Source organism: Diceros bicornis, chromosome 18, assembly GCF_020826845.1.
Source record: "Diceros bicornis minor isolate mBicDic1 chromosome 18, mDicBic1.mat.cur, whole genome shotgun sequence".
Taxonomy (NCBI): domain Eukaryota; kingdom Metazoa; phylum Chordata; class Mammalia; order Perissodactyla; family Rhinocerotidae; genus Diceros; species Diceros bicornis.
In genome coordinates this window covers 48,471,432-48,496,262 of record NC_080757.1, presented here as the reverse complement: position 1 = coordinate 48,496,262, position 24,831 = coordinate 48,471,432, and the positions used below count along the sequence as shown (strand labels likewise).

General features: G+C 47.0%; 1 protein-coding gene across 1 annotated transcript in view; it reads left to right on the top strand.

Annotated features, from left to right (window-relative positions):
• PRKCA (protein kinase C alpha) overlaps window positions 1–24,831 on the top strand; it is a 411,365-nt gene that overhangs the window by 370,035 nt on the left and 16,499 nt on the right. The window contains exons 14-16 of the mRNA XM_058561412.1: window positions 11,794–11,874; window positions 20,657–20,764; window positions 22,899–23,039. Coding sequence (XP_058417395.1) covers window positions 11,794–11,874; window positions 20,657–20,764; window positions 22,899–23,039 — 330 coding nt within the window. The remainder of the gene's footprint in view (window positions 1–11,793; window positions 11,875–20,656; window positions 20,765–22,898; window positions 23,040–24,831) is intronic.

Here is a 24,831-nt window from a genome sequence, read left to right as displayed (position 1 = left end):
AAGTCAGCTCTGCAAAGTTGGCATCATTGGCTGTTTTCCAGACGATGAACCCAAGATGCAAAGGGATTCCTTAGTTTTTCCCATGGCCCCAATTCAAGGCAGCCCTGAGCTTTGAACCTGGAGCCGACTAGCTTCTCCCTGCAGTGGCTCTTGTCCTAAGAGGAGGGGACTGCAGACATCGGCTCAGTTGCTCCCCAGAGAATGCCTCACTCCGTGAGTGCAAATGGGCCGCTCCCACAGGCCCATTACTTATCTTCAGAGCTCCAATAATGCTCTGATAGGTTTTTACTCCCAGTATTCCGTGGCTGCGTAAATTGGCCCTCTATGTGAGGATTTGTTAAATCCTGTAAAAATGGGTCTGGGATTTCTGGATTCTATTTCACCTTTTACTTTGCAAAATTGCCTGGGCCATAGGGAGGTGGGGGTGAGTATCTTGAGAGAGATTGCCAGCATTTGCTCATTTCCTAGTATGTACCATGCACTTATATCTGTTACCTCGTTTTCTTCTTACAATAGTCCTCTGAGATAAGTGGCATTATCTCTATTTTGCAGACAAGGAAAAGGAGCTGTGGAGAAGAGAGGTGACCTGTCCAAGGCTCATAGATAGCAAGTGGCAGGGCCGAGATCCTGGGCTGCCCACCCCAAAGTGCAGGCCCGTTGCCCTAATACCATCAGTGCCAACTTCCTCCCTCAGCGTATCGCTTGTTGCTCTGTTACCAGCACATCTACAGAGACCCACTGGACTGTGAGACCTCCCAGTTCTAGAAGATCTTTTATTCCAGCTAATAAAGCTCTTACAGGCACCAAATTTATTCCTAACCCTCAGTTCGTTCCTTTACTATACAGGGAGTTATTTTGTTCGGATGCACAGTTAACCTTTTGAACAGCTCCCTGTTCAGCAGAGGAGGCCTGAGATGAGGATTCCAAATGTGGGCGCCGAGGTATCCTCCTGCCCTGCTTTCCCCTCGCCCCAGCCACCCTGCCTGCTGCCCCAAGAGGGCCTAGTGCCAATGGCTGCGGTGACTGAGTTTGAGAACCACTTGAAGAGCAACTCAAGGGCCAATAACATGCATTTGATTCTGGGTTAATTCAGCTCTGCTCTATTTCAGCCCCACGAAGACTTAATGTCCACCTGTGAAGGAAGCACTTCCTGTTGGATTTCAGGTGGCTTTTCCTTCATGGTGGCATAGTGGACTCTGGCTATAGTTCTGCTCTTTTAAGAACTTGGGGTGCCATCTATAAAATGGGCATAATCATAGTACCTTCCTCAAAGTATGACTTTGAAGATTGAGTTTTGCCCATAATGAGCTTAGGCTTCCTCAGAGGAAGCACTCTGTGAATCTTGGTCCATTATTTGGCAGTTGTTTCAATTACCTGTTGCTTTGTGACCGCCCCAAGACTTAGTGGCTTAACACAACAACCATGTTAACGCTCTGATTCTGTGAATTAGGACTTTGGGGAGGACTCAGCAGGGCTGGCTCCTTCCCGCTGCTGGGAGTGTCGCCACCGTGTCTCTGCTGGTGCTAGAGGGTCCGAGATGGCCTCGGGCTGTTGGCTCTTGGCCAAGGCCCCATGGGTTCTCCAGTACGTGGTCTATCTTTCCATGCAGTCTCTCATCATTCAGTAGTTTATCCAGAGCTTCTTGACGTAGTGGCTAGCTCCCAGGAGGGCAAAAACAGAAGACACGAAGCCCTTTAAGCTGGGCCTAGAACATAACTGTGTTCTTTCCACCACATTCTGCAGGTCAAAGCAAATCCCAGAGCCAGCGCAGTTTCTAGGAGAGGCTACATAAATGCCATATCTTGGTGGGAGGAGTGGCATTGTCACACTGCAAGGGGGCATACAGGACAGGAAGGTGTGCTGCAGCCATCTTTGGAGATAGTCCTGCACCGCAGCCAGTTTTGGGCTCTGTGTTGGCCGAGGAAGGATCCTCCACATGGCACCCACAAGAGGGAAGTCTCAAAGGTGCTGAAGACCTAGGCAAGAGGGGCCCCTGCCCCTCTTTTAGAGCTGAGATCAGCCAGCTTTTTCTGCTAAGGGCTAGACAGTAAATATTTTAAGCTTTGCCTTAATCTAAATTTTAGATTTTGCCAAGAGGCAATAGTGAGCAACTGTTCCTGCCAAAAAGCTGATAGTCTTTTTTACATTTTTCATTTCACATTTAAAAATTTTAAAACCGTGCTTAGCTCACAGGCTATACACAAACAGGAGGCAGGCTGGGTGTGGCCCGCAGGCTGTGGTTTGCTGCCCCTACATTAGAGGGCTCTCCTCCAGCCTTTGCTCTCCCTGTAGGGTTAGGGGTCTGCAGGGCCAAAGGGACATGCCCACCCAGGGCTTGAGAATTCCCTTCCAGGACCCACGTGGGCCTCTTCCCAAGAGCCATTCTTCTGAGGGACACCATCCTGCTGGTGTGTGCACTCCTGTGTCCAGTGGAGAGGTCAGTGGGTGGCTGTTTGCAGGGGACAGTGGGACAGAGCTTGGACATGCAGGTGGAGTGCACAAGGCTCTTCATAGATGTGATGAAGAGGGACTGGGAGGAGAAGTGGAGTGAGCCAGGTCTCCACATACTGGAGTGGAGTCTAAGGGTCCTTGAATTCTAAAGTCAAACCTGGCCTTCCAGGTTGTTGGGAAGTATTATGGACTGACCTATGTCCCTCTAAATCCATCTGTTGAAGCCCTAATCCTTAATGTGATTGTATGTAGAGATAGGGCCTTTAAGGAGGTAATTAAGGTTAAATGAGGTCATTGGTGTGGGGCTCTAATCTGATAGAACTGGCATCCTTATGAGAAGGTGAAGAGACACCAGGAGTGCATGTGCACGGAGCAAAGGCCAGGTGAGAACACGTGGAGAAGGCTGCTGTCTGCAGCTGAGGAGAGAGGCCTCACCAGAAACCACCCCTGCCAGCACCTTGATCTTGGACTTCCAGCCTCCAGAACTGTGAGAAATAAATGTCTGTGATTTAAGTCACTCAGCTGTGACTTCTGCTATGGCATTCTGCTATGGCAGCCTGAGCAGACTGACACGGAAGGTACATGCGTCAAGATGGTAGAGATGGGAGAGAACATGCTGTATTTAACGCTCGGTTAGCTTGATTTGTAACATATGTATTTAGACATATGGTATGTGGGCCTCAGTTACTCTCACCCCAGCATCCTCACCCACCCCGCAAATGTTAGAGACAGCCCATCCCAAGGTCGGTGTAGAGTCCTGGGTTTGGGCCAAGTAAGTTATGTTGTAAACCAGGATGTATATTATATATTACCAATCAACATCATTGTTTCTCTTACCAAGCAGAACAGGAAGGAGGGTCTGAGGTCGGAGGCAACATCTCAGATGTCCTTGTCCCATTCCCAGCTCCTGCTTACACAGGGAGGGCGCCATGAGAGAGGGAAAGCTAGAGCCAGATTGAACCCTGACTCTATCACATCCCCGCTGTGCATCCAGACTCTTGAGCTTGCTGTGCCTCGACTTCCCCAGTGGTAAATAGGAGTAGTGCCCAGCACAGTGGGGCTGAAGGACTGTGCTCGGGGGTAGGTTGGATTAAAGTTTGACCTCTGTTATTGTTAATGTTATATTCTTAGTGTATCTGTCTATTAAGGAGCTTCTTGAACATATCAGGTTGGGAGAAGAGAGAGAATCTAAAGAGATGTTTGATTTCTTTGGTGTAACAGGAAATTATAGAAGTTCGTTGGGTGTTGGGCTGAAGAGGCTGGGTGACCAGGTCAATTAGGACGGTGTTTTCCCAACCCCAGTCATTTCACTGTCACCTCCCTGATTTCTTTCATGGCTAGCAAAGGTTACAGAGGAGCTGGAGAGAGATTAGCCCAAGTAAGAGAATCGAGATTACTTGGAAGAATTACGCAGACTTGTAATAGGAATGCTGTCTCACCACGTAACCAGTATTATTAAGGCCTCACTGAGAAGCACGGAAAATCTCATCCCACAACTCCCTAGTACACGTTCCAGACTCAGAGAAACACCAGGTGCGGGGGGCATCTTTCTTCCAGATCAAAAGGTTGGCACTTTATTCAGAATTTTACTTGTGGCTCCTTCAGAATTAGTACAGCCATTTTGGAAGACAATTTGGCAGTTTCTTACAAAGCTAAATATAGTCTTTACCATACAATGCAGCATTCGTGCTCTTAAGTATTTACTCAAATGAACTGAAAATTTATGTCCACACAAACAGTTGCACACAGATGTGTATAGCAGCCGTATTCATAATTGCCAAAACTGAGAAACAACCAAGATGTCCTGCAGTAGATGAGTGGACAAATAAACTGTGGTACGTCTAGATAATGGAATATTATTCAGTGCTAAACGGACATAACCTGTCAAGTCATGAAAAGACATGGAGGAAATTCGAGTGCATGTTACTAAGTGAAAGACACCAATTTGAAAAGGCTGTGTAGTGTATGCTTCCAACTATATGACATTCTGGAAAAGGCAAAACTATAGGGACAGTAAAAAAGATTAATGGTTGCCAGAGGGTGGGGTGGGCGAGGGACGGCTAGACAGAGCACAGAGAATTTTGAGGCCAGTGAAACCATTCTGTACAATGCTACAATGGCAGATACATTTGTCCAAACCCGTAGAATGTACAATACCAAGAGTGGACCCTAATGTCAACTGTGGACTTCGGGTGATAATAATGTGTCAGTGTAGGTTGATGGATTGTAACTAATGTACCACTGTGATGAGGGATGTCCATCATGGGGGAGGTTGAACATATGGGGACAGGAGGTATGTGGGAACTCGCTACTCTCCATTCAATTTTGCTGTGAACCTAAAACTTCTCTTTAAAAAAAATATTAATTACAAAAATACAGCCTGCGTAGCCTTTCCCTTCTAAATGAGAGTCCGGGATGGAACTGGGAATAGAGTCTGTAATCAGCAGGCTCTGAGCTTAGCTTTTCCCTTCCCTTCCTCCTTCCCTCTCTCTTTCCTTTCTTCCTGTCTTTTTTTCTTTTGTACTATTTGCTATTTAAAGCCAGCGTTAATCATTACAAACCATTTTCCTGCCAGTCGATCCTCTTCTGCCCTTTTGGGGGAGCACTTCGGCCGTCCTGCCACTTGCTTTGCATTCTTAGTATAAACGGAATAACCAGGGGGGTAGAAGAGGTGGTTACTATGAATAGATTTTAAGGCACTTTTGTTACTTTTTGGGAAGTCATTTCCTGTTCTCTCCAGTCCTAGATAGAGCACAGTTTTTATATAAATAGAACATACGTAGTTTGGACTCCAGACTTTCCATTTTCATCTTGTGGTCATTTTCTTTATACATATTTATATAATGCATTTTGTCCAAAGATTTCAAATACTGCAGACATTTCTCACGTGGTGGACTAAGACCCTTGATGTAAGATACACGTTTTAGTGTATGTATCTGTTTTCGGGTCTGTCTGCCCGGTTAGATTTGTAATCGCTGTGCCTAGTAGAGTACCCAGTCCAAAGAAATGTACAATTAGCCATAATGGGTGGCAGTGAGGGAAGGAGGACGTGGGAGGGTGTATTAATACCATGAAAAAAGAGGAACCTGAAGTTTTGCTGCTCTGGTCAAACTTAATTGCCTGAGAAGGGGATTTTTACATCTGTTATATTCATTTCTGTGCCCCATGCCTAAATCAGTGTCCAGCACATAGTAAGCTAATATTTGCTGAAAGAATGAATGGAAAGTTCATTCCAGGTGCCTACAATCATTTCAGAGTGTTTTGTAGATATTATTAATATTATCTCTCGTACCAGAAGGGCTCCCGTGTCCTCCTGGGAGCCAGGTTTAGTTTATTGCCTCAAGTCACTTTCACCTGCCTGCCACACCTGGGGGCCAGTTCTAATTTCTGATGTTAGGTAGTATGTTAGGAGATATATCTATCCAACTCACCTGCAATAAACACATTTTGCTGTACATGAGGCCATTTAATCCCCTACCACATACTTGCCAGGTTAGTGCTGGAATTCCAATATCACATCTAAGGAAGCAGAAGCTCAGAGAGGCTAAGCATCTTGCCCAAGGTCACACAGCTCCCACGTGGCAGAGCTGGTCTCCAGCAGTCAGGTTCTCACTGCACTATTCTTTCCATGTGGCAGCTCTTGGTGTTCTGGGCGTGGATGTGCTGCCCGAAAGGGGTTTGGTTGGGAGGCATCTTGGCTAAGAGTTGGGGGCGCCTCACCCTTAGCCCCCATGATGCTTCCTCTTTATCGCACTCTGGTTTAAGCTTGGTGCTGCAGGAAGAGGACGCAGTCAGGAGACCATGCCACTAACCAGCCCAGTGACCTTCAAGCAAGCCACTTAGCTACTCTGCGCCTCAGTTTCTTCTTCAGAACCCTGAAGACACTTTTTAAAATCGTCTCTAAGGCCCCCTCCAGCCTTAGCAATCCAGCAATCCTATGCGCTTTTTCGCTTTTGCATTTAAGAGCTCAGTGATTTCTATGGAGAGGCCTTGAATCAGATCCACTCGTTTCTCCAGCGCAACCTTATGGCGCGTCTGCTGTGCTGGGCGTGGTCCTGGTGCTGGGTGCACAGGAGGGTGGCCCGGCCCCTGCTGGAGAAGAGTCTGGGGTGGAGTGGGGGCAGATAAGCAGTCTCAATATAACGGGGCAAAGGCTCCAGGAGCTGTGTGGCTCTGGGGTTATGGGCCCCAGAGGAGAGAGGGAGTGGAGGAGACGGTTAGTGAACTCAGGGTTCCAGCTGTCAGAAGAGAACACCCAGAAAACGCTCCAGCTCATCTTCTTTCTTCCCAAATGGTACCATTTTGACATGTCAGTGTTGCCAACCATGTCCGTGAGGAATGCCTCTTGTGTCCCGAGTTCTATCCTTGGGAGTTTATGACATCTTTCAAAACTATAATTTTTCCATTAAAATGAAATATTTTTATTTTTGATGAGAGGACGAGAGATTCTTTGTTTCCCTGAGACAGTAAAAGGACTTGAGCATGTTTTATGCATAAAGGCCAGTGTTATTTTGTCATCACAGCCTGGAAAGAGCCTTTGGCGGTCAGGCCATTTCTTTGAGAGTGGGCTCTGAAGGTTTGGCGAGTGAATATAACGTGAAAATGAAGAGAGGAGTTCAGTGAAAGTACAACCAAGAGTGGGAGAGTGCGTCCCCTTGCACACATGTTACAGTCTCGTGGGGTCCTTCTAGACAGTGCTTTCAGAACAGAGTTCCTGAGCGAAGTGGGCATCTTGGCTGTTTTGATCCTGTTAAGCATTTGAACCCCTTTTGGCAAGAGTTGCCTTCACTGGGCCGGTTCCCACCATAGCTGCCTAGGAACCACACTAGGTCAAGTGCTGATGAGCCTTCAATATAGAAAAATGATCAAAAATGTGGATGCCAAGGCCGGGACACCAGGGTTCAAATCCCAGCTTTGCCACTGCCTAGCCATGTAGCCTCGGGCAAGCTGCTTAACCTCTTTGTACCTTGTTTCCTTTGAAAGGATGCTCCTACCCCATAAGAGTGTCGTGAGGGCTACAAGAGCTAGCAGAGCTAAAGAGCCTGGCAGGTAGTGAACGTGGTGATAGTGATGTGAGTTACAGAATTGTTGCTATTGCCAATAGCATCTAAAACCTCACCATGCTGCCCCTAAGTTCTCCCAGAGAGCTTCTGAAGCCCCATCCTCTTTGGGAGGCCTTCAAGTGTGTAGCCCCGGCAGAGGGTGGAAGGATGGGTGGCTTTAGAGCAGCATCCTTCCACCCACTGTGGGCCTTTCACCTAGTAAGAGATGAGAAGCTGTTCCTGGTCCTGCGCCCAGGCTAGGAGAAAGCTCATTCATGTCTCACTTTTACAAGACAGGCAGCCATTTGTAACATCCTGACATTCCCCCCTGCCAAGCAACTGGCTCATGTAACTATAATAATAATGATCATAGTGACGAATAGCAGTAAGACTGAATGACAGTGGCCGTGTTGGAAGTCTGTCTTTGAAGCTCAAGTTCAACCTCCCCTGTGCGGCAGGGAGATCTGCCAACTCGGAGCCCTCCTTGCCAAGTCTGCTGCTCCTTTTGTGAGTTTCTCTGCTATGGGAAACCACATTGGCAGCGCGGTCCCCTGCCCGGGGCTTCAGGATGTCAGGCAGCCCGCAGGCTTGGCTGCAAGCCTTCGCTGTGCCACAAGTGCCAGGGACACCTGCTCCTGTCCCCGTTGCAGAGAGACGTGAGAGAGCCTCACCATCCGTTCTGTGGTCTCTGAGCCTGGTCCTCAACCCACAGCTGGCTCCCTGAGCCAACGAGACCCGGGGGACCAGAATGGACTGTAGGAGCCAGTGAGAGGGTCTAGACCAGCATGTTCCAATAGAAATAAAATGCAAGCCAAGAGCATTTAGCAGCCACATGTTAAGAAGTTAAAAAAGAAATAGGTGAAATTAATTTTAATATATTTTATTTAACCCAATATATCCAAAATAAAAAATTATTACTGAGAAACTTTGTAATTTTTGGTACTAAGGCTCCGGAATGTGATCTATATTTTACACTCACAGCACATCTCAGTTTGCACTAGCCACGTTTCAAATGCCCAGTGGCCCTATGTGGCTAGTGGCTACTGTGTTGGACGGTGGTAGGTAGCACACAAGGGACAGTGTAATCAGCATCCTAAATCACGTGTATCTAAATGTTTGTCTTTAAATGGGGCTCTCTAACACTATTTCCCTTTTGCAGTGAGATTTTAGATAATTGGAGGTTTTATTAATAGCAGCTGATCATTGAGGGAAGAATATTCACATTTCATCTAGTGCACAAGCCAGGGGTGACAGATTGTAAACTTCTCCAGGAGGAAATGCTCCAGCTAAATTCTAGGGCCCGTCCTATTATTCCAGTTGAAGGGACCACAGTGTTCTGAGTCACTGTAATCCCGGCCCAATGACTGGGCTGGCGGGCTCTGGAGACTGACGAACGCTATCGCCAAGAAAAACGAGCCCTTGGCATTTGACGTTCTGCTTTCGTAAGCCTTGGAGGAAGGAGAGGGTGTTATCCACAGGGCCATAAGTTTAATGCTGTGGAAACAGAAAATGAAAAGCAAGTTGGACCAAAGTTGATATAGAGTCAAAAGAACCACAGAAATCCAGGTGACCATGGCTTTTAGGATTTGTGAATCACTCTCACCAGAAACAGGGTTTCCACACCCTTCACTTCTGGCAGCTTTCCAAACTTGGGTGCCATTTTCCACTTCCCAAGTAGAGGGGTCTGGTTGGGAACACTGCTTGGATACTTGTGGAATATAGGATGTGAAATAAAGTGTGAGGTTCAGCCCGCACTGCTCCTCAGCCTGATAATTCACACAGCAGCATGGTGCCTCGGCTCGGCTTGTGTTAAAAACAAAGATACTGATTAATAAAAATAGATTGCAGGGACTGGTGTTAATATAATTACAAGAACAGATTTTATTCAAGTGCTTTTGAAGTATAGTTGGAACCGATGATTTCAGATCTCTTTAAAATAATTCTCAAAGCCCTTTGACTAATATTTTATTAATCTCAATATGAGTGATTACATACATCTGAAAGCCATCAGTTGCATTTTTAAAACAGATATGTCAATATTCAGACCACCACTTATTAACTGATTGGCTTCGGGCAAGTCTCTTAAGCTTTTTGCACCTCAGTTTTCTCCCCTATAAAATGGGAATAATAATACTTTCTGCCTCTTCGGATTATACAGAATGCGTGTAGAGCATCTGATGTATAGCAGGTGCTCAGCAAGGGTGCTCTTATTCTCCCAAAGAGAATTTCTGCTCTTGTTCTGCTTGGTAGACAGGCTTTGATCCGGTCATTTTCTGTCTGGGAACTAGAATGACATGCATCATTTCATGTCATCAGGTGATAAATTAGAGACCCACTTTGGTAGGTTTTTGTGCTTTCTGTGCGTGTATTTTCCAAGTTTGCAGAAAAGATCAAATGTAGCTTTAAAAAGAAATTAAGGCCTCCTTGTAGGTTCCTTTGATTATCATTTTCTTGTCAAGGAAATGAGCCATAAAGCTGCCAAATCCAAGCGTGCAGCCCCTTGCTGCCACCCACACGGAGGCAAGCCACAGGAGCCTGGGTTTCTCGTTCTGCAGGGAGAAATATTAGTGCTATGTTAAAGAGATGGAGACAGGGAGACATGCAGGAAGTTTGCTTATGTCTCAGGACGTTTGATTAGACATAGTGGGCCGTTAAAAAATATGCTAGAACATTTCAAAGTCAAATTTGTATGCAAAGTGGCAGAATGGTCGAGCTGAGTACCTGTTAGGGTGTCTTCACCTCGAATCCTGGGGCGGGATCCACGGGGCTGGGAACTGTGTGCATTTCGGGCACAGCCTGCCTGTGAGGCAGCAAAGCCAGTGTTCTAATAAGCCATCCCACACTTAGAAATTCAGATCAGGGGCTGGCCCAGTGGCGTAGTGGTTAAGTTCGCGTGCTCCGCTTCAGTGGCCCGGGGTTCACGGGTTCGGATCCCGGGCGTGGACCTACATATCGCTCATTAAGCCGTGCTGTGGAGGCATCCCATGTACAAAATGGAGGAAGACTGGCATAGTTGTTAGCTCAGGGCCAATCTTCCTCACAAAGAAAAAGAAAAAAATTCAGATCAGCGTTACTCCCTTCCACAAGGGGGGGTTGTAGAGTTAATCTCTTCTGACAGCCAGCAAGTAGAGGGAGGAGAGGGAAAGGTCCCTGTGGGGCCATCACCCAGCTTCAGTGGCGCCTACATCTTGCCAACTCATTTCATCTGTTCCTCCCCCATCTATTTTACTAAACTATTTAAAACAAATATACGATCATGACACTTCACCCACAGATACTTCATCTCTCATACGTTTCACTCATAAATACACTCCTCTCTAATTGAAAAGGACACTTTTTAACTAATCACCATACCATTTATCCCACCTAACAACATTACCAGTAATCGCTCAGTATCATCTAATATCAAGACCATTTTTAAATTTTCCCAATTTTTTTAAATGGTTGGTTTGAATCAAGATTCAGACAAGGTCCAGATATTACATTTGCTTGTTATATTTTATATCTCTTTCAACACATTTTATATATATATGTATTTTTTTTTTATTGCCAATCCTCCTCTTTTTTCTCTTTTTCTCCCCAAAGCCCCAGTAGATAGTTGCATGTCATAGTTGCACATCCTGCTAGCTGCTGTATGTGGGACACCGCCCCAGCATGGCCGGAGAAGCGGTGCGTCAGTGCGCGCCCGGGGTCCTAACCCGGGATGCCAGCAGCGGAGCGCGCGCACTTAACTGCCAAGCCACGGGGCTGGCCCCTCTTTCAACACATTTTAAAACTTCAGTCATTCACAGACATCATTGTACCTCTAAGCACAACACAAGAAAACTGGAATTTTTACTTTAGTCATTCCTCCTCCTTCCTCCTCTTCATCAGCATCAGCATCAGCAACATCATCGTTATTACTTTTAGCAAAACTCTGTTACATAATTTGATCTTATCTATCAGACCCCTGCTCTGAATGACCTCTGGCTTTTTCCAAAAACTAAAATCTACTTTAGTGTCCAAAGTTTTTCACCAATGAAGATAATTACATCTACCTCAGACAGTGCTGTGGCATCTCCAGGTGGATTCAGAAGAGGAGTTCCCAAACAGGTTTTGGGCAGTGAATCACGGGGCGATAGTTCGTGGTGTGTGTGATTCGAAGGGCACTCTTCCCTTGGTGTGGAATCAAAGACAGATACTATCATCGCCTCATTTGCATGAACTGAGTGTGTAAATGCCTGCGTGCTTGACTTATCTGTTCTAACACAGGCTGTTTGATTGACCACTAAGTGTAATTGATGTATTTGTTTTTACACAGATAATCGCTTATCAGCCATATGGGAAATCCGTGGACTGGTGGGCCTATGGCGTCCTATTGTATGAAATGCTGGCCGGGCAGGTATGTTTCGCTACGTTTTCTTGCTGTTTTATTGCTGGATAATGTGAATACTTCAGCTCTGTTTGGGCATGAGAGCAGGACCTGGCCGTGTGGTAGAGCTGATGCTGGTCTCACTTCCCCGACTCCGAAAGAGAGTGGATTATATTCAGTACGCACAGAAATTACCTTCTGATCATAAAAACACCAAATTGAAAGCTACAACCTGGAGTGTAGACAACGTAGCTTTCACTTTATACGCAAAAGCCCCTGCACGTTGATGACAATGGCCTCTGTAAGTTTTCAGTGTCTCAGAACTAGGGTTGGGTTCTGGTTCCCTGCAAGTTTTTCTGCAAAAATTACCCCAGCTGCTGCCCATGTGTATAATCGGTATTATTATTAAAGGAAGGAGACAGTTAAACTTGAAGAAGGGTTTTAATAGCTTTTCCCCATCTCCCTGATCTCACCCTTGGCAGTTCACTGTAATTTTCACAAAAGTCCAGTGAGGCTGAACTTCTGGTTAAGAGAAGGCAAATTAGGTTTCTCTTAGGGATGTGACATATATCAGATAACCAAGTGCATTACTGCCTAGCGTGGCACTTTCTAATATAATGAACTTAATATCTGTATCATTGGGGTAAGTCACACTAGCTGCTCTAACAAGCAACCCCCAAATCCCAGTGGCTTCACATGCAACACAGGCTTGTTTCACGTTCTTGGCACAGTTCTGTGGGGGGAGGGGGAGGGAGAGCACTGATCCACGGAGTCGTTCAAGGACCCGGGCTTCTCCATCTTTTACGGCCTTTGATTCCTCCACTGGATCCTCCTTACTCAAGCAGCCGATGAAGAGAGAGCAGGAGGACACTTGCACAGAGTGTTTTAGGGGCCAGGCCTGGAAGTGGCATGCATCTCTCCTGTCTGCATTCTGCTGGCCACATGGCCCCACTGAGACGCAGAGGGCTGGGAAGGATGGTGTACCTGTGAGCTCAGCAAGGGAAGCAGGGTTGGTGAGCATCTACCAGATCTCTGCCATTATACCTAAAAATGATTCTGTCGTGGGCAGCTTTTTATAATTCCCAGCACTCAACTACGAGTGCCAGGTAGTTGGACCCTCCATAGCCAAAAGCCTTAGTAAGGGAGAAGGGAAAGAAATGCTGGTGTTGAGCAGCAGAGCTACCTACAAAGAAATCTTTGAATCTTTGTTCCTGGGGGAAAAAGTCACTCTTTCTGACATGTTACATCCATTGACTCATTTATTCATTCAACACATACTTATTGAATGCTTACTATGTGAATAGTGAAAGCCGTGAACAAAACAAAGATTCTTACCCTCATGCAGCTTACGGTCTAGAGAAAGAGAGAGACAATTTAAATAAGGAAAATATATAATAGTGATAAGCTAAGAAGAAAAGTAACAAAGCAGGAAAAGAAGATACAGTGTTGGGAGAGGGTTGAAATTTTCGCTAGGATGGCCAGGGAGGGCCTCGGGTAGAGATAAAGTTAACACCAGAAGGAAGTGAGAGGATGTCCATGTGCATATCCAGGGAAAGAACATTCCAGGCAGAGGGAACAGCAAGTGCAAAGGCCCTGGGGTGAGAGCCTGCAGCTATGTTGAAGAAATGGGCAGGAAGCCGCCAGTGTGGCTGGAGCAGAGTGGGCTAGAGAGGGAAGTAGGAGGCCTGAGGTCAGAGGGGAAGGGGCAGCACCAGGTCATGTGGGCATGAGGATCATCACAAGACCATTGGCTTTCCCTCTGAGGTGGGATACCATGGATGATCTCACCTTTGTGTCTCTTTCATTGTGTCTTATATCTTTTAGACACCAAAGTAGTCATTTAGATATTAGAAGATATAAGGTACTGGCCTACAAGTGGTCATAATTTCTCAATGATGTTAAGACTTGATTGATATTTAAAAAGTGGTTTATGTATTATTTATTTAGGGCTTTTTCCCCCCAATAAAACATTCTTCTTAGGCCAAATACCTCCGTTTGTAAACATGAAAAAGCAAGTTATATAGAATGGCTGTCAGTGAGTTGTCTGCCTGCTCCTTAAGTTCATTTCCCCTCTTTAGAATTTTGACAATAAAATTTGACTGAGTTATCGGCCCCCTGGGAGCTATGCAGTTCGTGAAGTCAAAAAGCTGAGTTCCCCTCCTTGATCCCACTTGAATGTCCTGACTCTTGAGTCCAGAAAACAAACACTGCTTTCATTAAGAGTCACATTTGCATGTTCCAGCAAACGAAATTGGTTGGGTGGAAATAGCCAGGATCTGTTTCCAAGGGCACTTGACAAGAGAGAAAATGAGCTGACTCTCATTGGCCAGCAGGAGACTAGAATTTCAGAACCCAGGCCTGCAGCAGAGTCACTCCCCACCCCCACTGCACCGCCATCCCCATCTTCCTTCCTCTCCAAGCCTACCTAGGACATCATTCCCTTCGTTGCCCTGGGGCTTGCTTCCCATGGGCAAGCTTGGGAAATGCTGCATTTTGAAGTCCTGCCTCATTTGCAGACTGGCCCTGAGGCCCCTGACTTGAAGATTTACCTCCTCCGTGCGCCTGACTGAGCGACTGAGTGCAGGGCCCTCCCCGCACCCAGTAGTTCTGTAAACATTCTGGCACCTTTTCATCCTTTCCCATCCTGCTTCTCAGAGTCAATTAGCCTGCCTCACGTGATCCCTTGAAATTTCCGTCATCTCTGTTGAAAATGATGACACTCATAAAAAGTGACACCTTAAAGGCGTCCCACGTTCGGGTGCAACGGTGGGCACGGATAACAGCCGTTGTTCCTCTGAGTCTTCACTGTGCCTGCTGCAAGCACAGGACTGGCATCAGCACCCCTGCTTGGTCTTTCTCTGACTCCTCAGTGCAGATATAAACGTGTTCCTGGGCTGTGACTCAGCCCAGGAAGGATAATGAAGGTCCTGTACGTATTACCCACGGCCCCTCAAAGCTACAGGGGCTTCAGAGACCCCACAGAGGGACTAGATGCTGTTATTGAAAAGTAAGATAAATGATAAAGTTGTTGATGGCGTTGTGATCTAAGTTTGTCCTCTTTAATCACAGAAGGCTGAAGATGAGCAGAAAAAGATAAGTTTATTGCAGTTTTCTTCTCATTTGCTTTATTTATGGTCAGCAGCCGAGGGGGTAGTTAAGTATAAACAGCCTGAGTCTGTCTTCAGTTCCTGAATTGCTTGACAGATATGATTACTCTCGGGCACAAATAGTGTTTACCCAGCACTCTAATGACATATTATGGCTCGAAGTGTTCCTGGGTATTCATCATAAAGGGACCAGCCCTCCCTTCTGCCAGCGTTATTAACACCTTGTCTTCATTCCTGGTGAATCAGCGTTGAGTACTTTATCCCAGAACTTCAACCTGAATTGTCCTTGGCTCTCCCACCCCCACCCCTGGTCACCAGTGATCTGCAAATAAACATGGCAGCACCCCAAAGACCGCTTACTAGTAAGTGATTTAGGAATCATTTTGGAAAATGTGAACCATCACCCCTCATTTGTCTGTTTAAAATTCACAAATTACATATTGTTAAGGAGGGCACCCCCAGTTCTGAAAATTTGTACACCAAGCCAAGACTTTTGTTAACAGGTAGCTTAGCTTGAAACACTGAGTCCAGATTTTTAGAAATTTAAAAATAATCATGGGAATGGGGGAAAGAGGAGAGAGAAGCAATCCAAAAGGGTCATGTGCTAAGTACCTTGGCAGCACATCACCCCCGTGGTCCCCAGGTTCAGTAGCTGGCATTCCTGGGAAGGAAAATGAATATAATTATAACTTTTCACCACTAACTTGCCTTCACCACCAAGGCCTGAGAGCAAGCAGTTACCTGAAAAAATGCTCCCAGGGTGAGCTGGAGAGACTTAACAAGGGCCGTAAAGATGTCCACATCCTTTGGCTGCCTAACCCCACACCTGGGAAATTATTCTTAGGAAGTAATTCAGAGAAGAAAAAAATGAGATGCACAGAGATGTTTATAGTCATTAGTTATTAGAATACAGCCCTGGAAGCAATTGTCAGTGTGCCCATGGACAGATGAGTCAGTTTCTGATGATACGTATATCACCCCTGCAGCGTTCATCTGGGAACACTGGTGGCCACAGAGAAAATGTGTTTACAACAGTCCGTGAAAAACAAAGACCTCCAAATTATGCGTCATAATTTGAAAATGATATTAAAAGCCTAGGAGTCCACAGAAAAATGAGAGCAATTTCTTGTGTTTAGGTAAAGGGAATATGGATGCTACTTTTATGGACCTCCCCTCCCCCCAAGAGTACATAATTTTACTTTATTTTTTTTGTGAGAAAGATTGGCTCTGAGCTAACATCTGTTGCCACCCCGCCTGTTTTTGCTGAGGAAGATTAGCCCTGAGCTAACATCTGTGCCCATCCTCCTCTATTTTGTGTGTGGGATGCCACCACACATGGCCTGATGAGTGATGCGTAGGTCCGCGCCCGGGATTCGAACCTGCAAACCCCGGGCTGCTGCGGAAGCAGAGTGCACAAACTTAACTGCTATGCCACTGGGACAGCCCCAATAATTTTGATTTAAAATAGGGCTCCAGGGAGCTTTTCTGAATGTGATGGTCGTTACTGCTGTTCACCAGGTATTTCTGGTCTTCCTCCCTTCTGCCTCATGGTAGGATTGCACCTCCCAGCTCACCCATGATTGTTCGGGGCGTGAGTAGTTCTGAGGAATGAGACCTGAGAGGACATGCTCCAGGGTGGAGCACTTAAGTGCGGGAGCAAGACACCCCAGAGCTCCTGTTCCATTTCTGCTGGAGCAAGACCAGGATGGCAGCAGCCCCGTCAGCGTGGGACCCTGGGTGACCCCTGCTGACCCACAGTGGACGTGTGCCACGAGCCAGAGAGAATCCAAATTAGGGCTGGGAAATCATGCCAGGTCTCTAGCCTAGAGACAGTCACTGTCACACAGTGACCTGAAACATCTCAGGTCATGGCGAGTGCCCCCTCTTGATTGTCAGAACTACCCCCTACCCGTCGTGCGGGATGTGAATCAGCCTTTTCAAGTTTACCAAAATGGCCTTCCCCCATGTGGAGTCCTCCGTCGTTGCTGGGTGGACCCGCAGCTGAGCACCTCCCGCTCACCCCTACCAGCAGCAGCACCGGGGGTCATCCCTCCTTGTCCACCTACCCGGGTGAGCGAGCATAGGGAAGGGGCGTTGCTCAGCACGGCTGGGAGCCCAGCCTCCGATGTCAGGATGCCGGGTTTGAATCCTGGTTCTTTGACACCCCGGCTGTCACCCTGGCCAAAGCACTTAACAGAACCTCAGTGACCTCACCCGTAAAATGGGATTAATAGACCTACGTCGTAAGGTTGTTGGAGGATTAAGTGAATGATGCCTGCAAAGTGAAGAGCCTGAGAGGTCGATGTTACTGCTACTGCTGTTGTCCTTACTGCTGCTCTCTCCCAGATGCTGGATAGACTCACGGCGGTTGATAGCTGTACTTCAGGGGGAGAAGCCTGTGTCCTCCCCAGGATGTGCTGACAGGAGAAGCCTCAGTCCTGGGACCCCCCAGGGATGGACCATGGGGTGAAACCCTGAGGCTCTGCCACAGGACATGTGGTCTTGTGGCTTTTGTTATAGTTCAGGAATTTTATTGCAACAGATATTCCTAAGGGGCCTCTGAGGATCCTTCCAACCCCAGACTGTAATGATTCACATCGGGTTAAACAACTTCTTTACTGCAGGACTTCTCAGGGCCTTTAAAATGTAAATGTTACTGCAACTCTCCAGAAGGGGTTATAAGGTACCCCCTTTGACCTAGGAATATCCTGTAGGACTGATGTTCTAAGGAATACTCTCTGGGGTGTGTCGGGAGCCAGGCATCCTGCCCTCAGTTGGGACACGGACACGGAGGACTTTGTGGTGACAGTCTTCCTTGGACCCACAGTAGATGAGGCCTAATCCCTGACACAGCAGGATCCATTTCAGGAATTAGCAAATGTGGGGAAGCTCACGGGGGCAACGCTGGTTGCCATGTCAAGAGACAGTTAAACAGGTGTGATAGGCCGGTGCCCTACACAGAATGTTCCCCAACCAGTTCCTGTCTTCCCCATTGGAGGAGAAAGAAAGGCTGCAGGTGCATTGACCTAATGGTCTTCAAATGGGAAGGATCTTCTCGCTGCCTCACTTGAGAGAGGCTCCTGGGGAAGGTTCACTTGAGTTTCTCTTTGGAGAAGGTGTCTCTTAGGCTTGCAACGTAATGCCTCTTTACACCTAAATAATTCCAGGTGTGTTTCCTTAGGCCTTTGGCTTGGGTTGTCTGTGACTCAGCCCGTGTCGCATTCCTGCTGCCAGTACTTGAGCATTGTCAGAAGGGCTGGTTGAACCTTCCTGGTGCTGTTTCTTTACTCAGCAAAGCACACCGCATTTGGCCAGCTTCGTGGGCCTGCGGCCTGTGAAGGCGAACGGTGCCCAACCTCGAAGAGCCCTGCACGTTTGCTTTAGTGCTCTGCTGTTGCCATCTTGATATTATTATTAATTTTTAAATAAGGAGCCCCGCGTTTTCATTTTGCACTGAGACCCACACATTATGTAGCTTGTCCTGACCAGTGGCCCTAAGGGGCCACACTATGAGGTGTCAGTTGGATGTCCAGAAGGACAACCTGTGCCCTGCTCACCCCCAGGGCACTATGACATTGTAGAGTACACATACCAAATTCAGAGTGAATGGGGCCCCCTGGAGGTGTGCAATTCACAGCCCTGAGCACAAACCACGACGTGTTCATTTTCGGTACAAAAATCTCCTGGGCCACATATATGGATCTCTTCTTAGGGAAAATGAGATGTTTTGCAGGTGTCATGTAACAGGTGTTCAGAAGAAGTAGGTTGTATGATATCAGGCAGAGAAGATGTGGTGGGATGGACAGTAGAACTGGCCTCCACCATAGCTCCTGGCCAGGTGCAGCCACAGCCCCACCCTGTCCTACTCTGCTCTCTGTATGTGGAAGTAACACATCCCCCTGCTGACACAGGTGACCATCTGCAGCCTACACTCCCCAGTGAGGTGTGTACCCCCGACTACCTTGCCTTGTGAGCATCCGAGACGCCATGTTACTTCTGCCCATGGAAACGCACCATGCAGGCTGCCCCTGCTCTGCTCTGAGTCATTCACAGGCGGACTACTTGTAGTTCTCCTCACCCACCTGCCTGCTTCGACCAAATTAAACATTCTTTACACCAGGCACTTACAACCGGAAAAGAGGCCTATTTATTTATATTTCTAGATTAAAAAAAAAAAAAAGTGGCACTAATCACCCAACCCCTCGTTCTCCCATGCCTGGTCCCTAGGTGGGGTTCTTTATAGACTTGGCATCTTTCCCTCGGGTGAGTGTGGCTCCTGGGTGCTGACTCCACACCCAACTCCTGTTTAGGGCTGGGGTCAGCAGAGAGGACGAGGGTTGGGGGTCAGAGGAACAGGTTGGGACGATTTGTGAGACGCAGTTGAGGGAGGACTTGGTTCAGTTGCTCTCTCGCAGGGGAAATGTTTGATAAGAAGGGATATCCTAGTAACTCCTGCACAGTTCTCTTTGGTCCATGATATCATTTAAATTTAAGCCAGACTGTCATTATCTGAGCCCTAACCCTGTTGGCCAAAGTGACTATGAGTCCTCTTTTCCACGAGAAGGAAAATACGACAAGATTAAGCATAGGTGGATTCTCTATAGAGGGCTGACCCTGGTTTGCCTTTCTAATGCTAAGCTCAAGTTTAGCTAAGCCAAAGGGGAACGTTAGAAATTTCCCATAAACTCACTTATGCTGTGTGCCGTCCCGCCAGAGTGACAGGTAATTTACTAGACCTCTCAAGATTCAAGTCACGCTGGAGGACAAAGCTTGAAGGGCATCCTGACTCACCTGTTCCTCCTGAGCATCCTAGCAGCCCCTTCCAAGACGGTTCGTCTGCTTTAATGACAATACCAATACCACTAAGCACCCTCTATGGGCGCTTACTGTGTACAAGACAAAATATCATGTGCTTTTTGGACTCACCAGGGAACCCCATTTTACAAATTGGAAAACTGTCTTGAAGAGGTGAGTCACTTGCCTGTGGGCCCCCAGCGAGGAGGTTGGTAGAGCTAGAATTCTGGTGCAGACCCACCTGACTTTACAGCCGTGACCTCCCGCAGTGCACCATGTGTCCTGCTCTCCGTATGGAGACTGCAAACCCAGTAGAAGAGGACAGGGAGATGTCCAGTGGAAGCTACGCCCCCGTCACTGCCACCATGCAGGCGGCAGGCCTCCCCCCCACCCCCCACCCCCAGCAGCTCTTTGTTGGGTCAGAAGGGCCCTGGTGCGAATTCCTGAACCTGGGGAGTCCTCTTTGCCTGTGTTCTGACAGCCCCTTCACCCTATATTCAGAACCCAAAGGCATTAGCATTCTCCGCCCACCTCCACCTTCTGAACACCAAGTTATCTGCAACCTAACTTGATCATAATTAGATTTTTTAACATATAGTTACAAGATTAATGGATTAATTATAATTTATTTGCAAATCATTAAAAGCATTACTCAGAAACATTTTCCCTAAAGATTGCTTTGGGTTGCCCAGGGCAAGATAATGAAAGGGACAGAGGAAAAAATGAAAAACACACAACCGCCAACCTAATTAAAGATAATCAAATAAACCCGCACGTTAAGTGAGCTAACTCTGCAGCCTGCGGCGTGCCTAGAAGCCCGGCCTGTTTCTTGGTGCCGAATTGGATCTTCAGGTGCCGTGTTAATATGGCTCTGCCTGAATATTTTCCCATCTTTCTCTTTTCCGGAATAGCCCCCATTTGATGGCGAAGATGAAGATGAACTGTTTCAGTCCATAATGGAGCACAACGTTTCTTATCCCAAATCATTGTCCAAGGAGGCTGTTTCCATCTGCAAAGGAGTAAGTAGATTTGGGTTCCTTTTATGATCATGGACGAGGAGGGTCAATGGGGTAAATACCATCCCCACGCTTCTAAGACAGATGGCAGAAAGACCACAAACCCACACCACTGCTTTCGGCCGTCCAGGGCTGGAGCTTCGTGACATACAGGGCATAGTAGAGAAAGTGGAGGCCTGGAGAACGGAGTCAAACCCCACTACTTCCTGGACCACTGGCCTGGTCAGCTAATGGTACTGTGCTGCAGTTTCCTGGCCACCTCATAAAATTGCATGCGGGTTACCGGAAGTAATTGCAGGCCTTTAGAAAATGTTTGTTCTCTTCTGTTGCCTCATGTGGTACATCTTGGTTAGTTCTTTGTTCGTCTCCTTTTTTTGAGACGTAACATCATACAGAAGTAAGCACGAACCATCAGTGTATAGATCAGTGAATTTTCACAAAATGAATACTCCCATGCAACTGCAGCCAGGTCAAGAAAGAGAGCATTTCCAACGCCCAGGAAGCCCCCTCTTATCCCATCTTGCAGTCACTCCCCACCCCCGAGATAAGCAGTGCCCCTTGTAGCTGCACGGCTCAGTCTCGCTTGTTTTGAACTTTGCGCGAATGGAATCCTGCAGTGGACACTCCCTGGACATGGCCTCTTTCCCTCAACGTTGTGACCGTGAGATTTCTGCATATTGCTGCGTGTGGTCGTAGTCCCATCTTTCGTATTGCTGTGTAGCATTCCATTGTATGAACATAACCAGTTTATCCATTCTACTGCTTACCTACCCATTCTATCCTTTGGGTTGTTTCCACTTTGGTTTGGGGCTGTTCCATATAGAACTGCCACGAACCTTCTGGGTCATGTGTTTTGGGGAACAGAATGCATTTCTGTCGAGGAAGTACCCAGGAGTGGGATCATGGGGTCGTGACTTGGTTGGTTTTCAGTAGTCAACTTTTAGGTTGCAAAATTATTTTCAGACTTAATAAGATGAAGTACAACTCACTCCTAACACTTTCTGGTGAGTTTGATCATTTGGGAAGCATTTATCACGTGTCTTCCAAGGGCAAGTCACTATTTATTTATGTGCATAATTAGGGAGAACTGGCTCCTGCTCTCAAAGGTGTACCCCTTCCTGTGGTAGCACATTGAAATCAGCTGGTCACCTTCCTTATCACAGCATTTATTTTTCTAATCTGTGAGTCTTTGATTGATAATATTTTGGTCTAGGTAATAAACAGGCATATGATGCTGGTTAGAGTATCATATGTAATACTGGCTGTGATCCTTTTAGTACACACAATTTTTGGTGATTACATACCTTTTTAGATACATATTTTTATATACGTATAAATGGCAGCCCGAAACAGATAGTGTATAAAGATGCCTGATTAAGTTTGTACGTTTGGCTGTGGGCCCAGATTGCTTCCTCCTTTCGTTATCATGAAAATCACCATAGAAAGGGCCATACTTGTCACATTGTATTTGTGAGTTGGCGTCACTCTGTGCAAGACACTGAGTTTCTTGGTAAGCATCCTGAGACGCTGCCCAGGCGTCCACGCCGTCAGAGCTGGAGGTAGAGCTGCAAAGGGAAGACACTGTCATCCAGCGTTCTCTTTTTCTCCTTTTTTTTTTTTTTTTTTTTTGTGAGTCCTGTCGTTTCTCTTTCTTTTTCAGCTTTATTGAGGTATAGTTGACAAATAAAATGGTAATATCTTTTTTTTATTTTATTTTATGTATTTATTTATTTTTCCCCCCAAAGCCCCAGTAGATAGTTGTGTGTCATAGCTGCACATCCTTCTAGTTGCTGTATGTGGGACATGGCCTCAGCATGGCCAGAGAAGCGGTGCATCGGTGCGCGCCCGGGATCCGAACCCGGGCCGCCAGCAGCGGAGCATGTGCACTTAACCGCTAAGCCACGGGGCCGGCCCCTAAAATGGTAATATCTTTAAAGTGTACAACATGATGATTTGATATACATATATATAGTGAAAAGATTGAGTTAACGCATCCATCACCTCACATATTTACCCTTTTTTGGGGGAGGAATCCTTCAGTTCTACTCTCTTAGCAAATTTCAGTTGTACAATACAGTATCATCAACTGTAGCCACCATGTTATACATTACATCCTCTTTCTCCCTCTACTTTCTAGCTGATGACCAAACACCCCGGCAAGCGTCTGGGCTGTGGGCCCGAGGGCGAGAGGGACGTGCGAGAACACGCCTTCTTCCGGAGGATCGACTGGGAGAAACTGGAGAACAGGGAGATCCAGCCACCATTCAAGCCCAAAGTGGTGAGTGTCCCCAAAGCCTAGAGGTGTCCCACCCACCCTTTTTTCTGGAGAGAGGAGGCCAGTGACCCCTGGCCTCTGCAGGGTGAAAAAAGCCTTGCCCTGAATTCTGTGATCTGAGCAACCAGGGTTCCGGCTGACTCTGAGAGTGAGGACAGACCAGGCAGAGGTGGGGAGTGGCTGCAGAGCACCCCCCAAACCTGTGAGAGAGCCAGGGCAGGTCCAGTTGGGGCCTGGACGTCATGGACTCGCACGTCCAACAGAGCCGTAGTCCTTGCTCTGAGTCTCCAGCTTTCGTGGATTTGCCCCACACCAGTGGTAGCCCTGAAGCAGGACTAAATCATCGCCAGCTCTTTGGCAGGCCCTGGGTACAGTACCCACATAGGCCACTGCCCCTGCTGCAAGGAGTGTGTGTCAACCACCATTTCTGGCATCGCCACCTTTGTTCAGACTCTTCCTGGATGACTTGCTGTGTGATCCCTTTTTTTTCATTTATTTGACAAAGACTATGTACCAGGCCCTGTTCTCAGTGCTTTAAAAATTAGTTCATTTAACTCTCACAACAACCCTGTGAGGTGGGTACTGCTGTCCCCAATTTACAGTTGAGAAAACTGAGGCACAGAGAGGCTGAGTAACTTGCTTAGGACACACAGCTGGTAGGTGGTGGAACACTCTGGTGTTCTGGCTCTGGGATCCGTGTTCTTATCCCACTGCACCATCACCCCATCTCAGTGACTGCCATACACCAGTTCTCTGATTGTTGGTTGCAGCCACTGTTTGCCTTTCTTAATGTTTCTATCTTTGGAGATAAACTGAGTCTTTAAGACACCGGCCTCCTCACTCACACCACCTGCCACTTTGCAGTGCCTCCCAGGAGTCTGCTTTTCCCTGCATCCCATTTCTAAGGGCCAGGGGCACCCGTGCCTTCCAGCTCTGCCACCGTCTCGGCCAGCGTTGGGTAGTCACCGTGGTGCCTCTGCCCTCAAGACTGCAAAGAGAGTGGCTTTATTCCACAGTCAGTTTCAGAAGCATCCACTGCGTTGGTTCGGCCTAAATCTGTCTCCTCTGACAGATGCCTCGTCAGCAGGCAGAGGGGACCTTCCCGGGTTGGCTGAGTTACTGACTGGGTGGCACACAGCTTTATTCTTAGAGCAGCAACTTCTTCATCAAATATGCGCATGTGTCCTCTAATCCAAGAATAAAACTGCTGGTGGTGAGCCCACTGATTTTATTTTTTCAAGATATTTTTAGCAAACTGAAGAAAAACTAAAATTATTCAGGTCAGTTGACTTCCTCCTGAATCATCATTGCACATAAGGGCCCGTATGTATCTGCCACCCCACTTTCTCTCTAGCTAGTCCTGGGCACCGATTTCAGGGGCTCTCATAGGACACTTGCCCTTCAATTTACAAAACCTGGTTTTAGGAGGGAGGAAGGTGAAGACAGTGATAAATGATGCTGCAAACCATCTCAGTAGAACATTCTGTTAGGGATTTTCTTTTTTCCCTTTCATATTTATTTAGCCTTCTTAAATTAAATATGAAAGGTATACAAGAGCATCTTACACACAGCTTAGTTTCTTTCCAGGAGCAACATAGAGACTCACACTGACCCTGCTTTAAGTGTTGAGCAAAGTGCAATTACTTGTCAATCACATTCCAGAAAGAGACGAGGTGCAGGAAAGTCAGCCATAGAACACATCTTTTTCATTTATTCTCACCTCATTTTCAGAAGAAAGTGCTTATTTGCATGGTCTCCCACTTTTCATAGATACTGCGGCCCTAAACTCAGATGT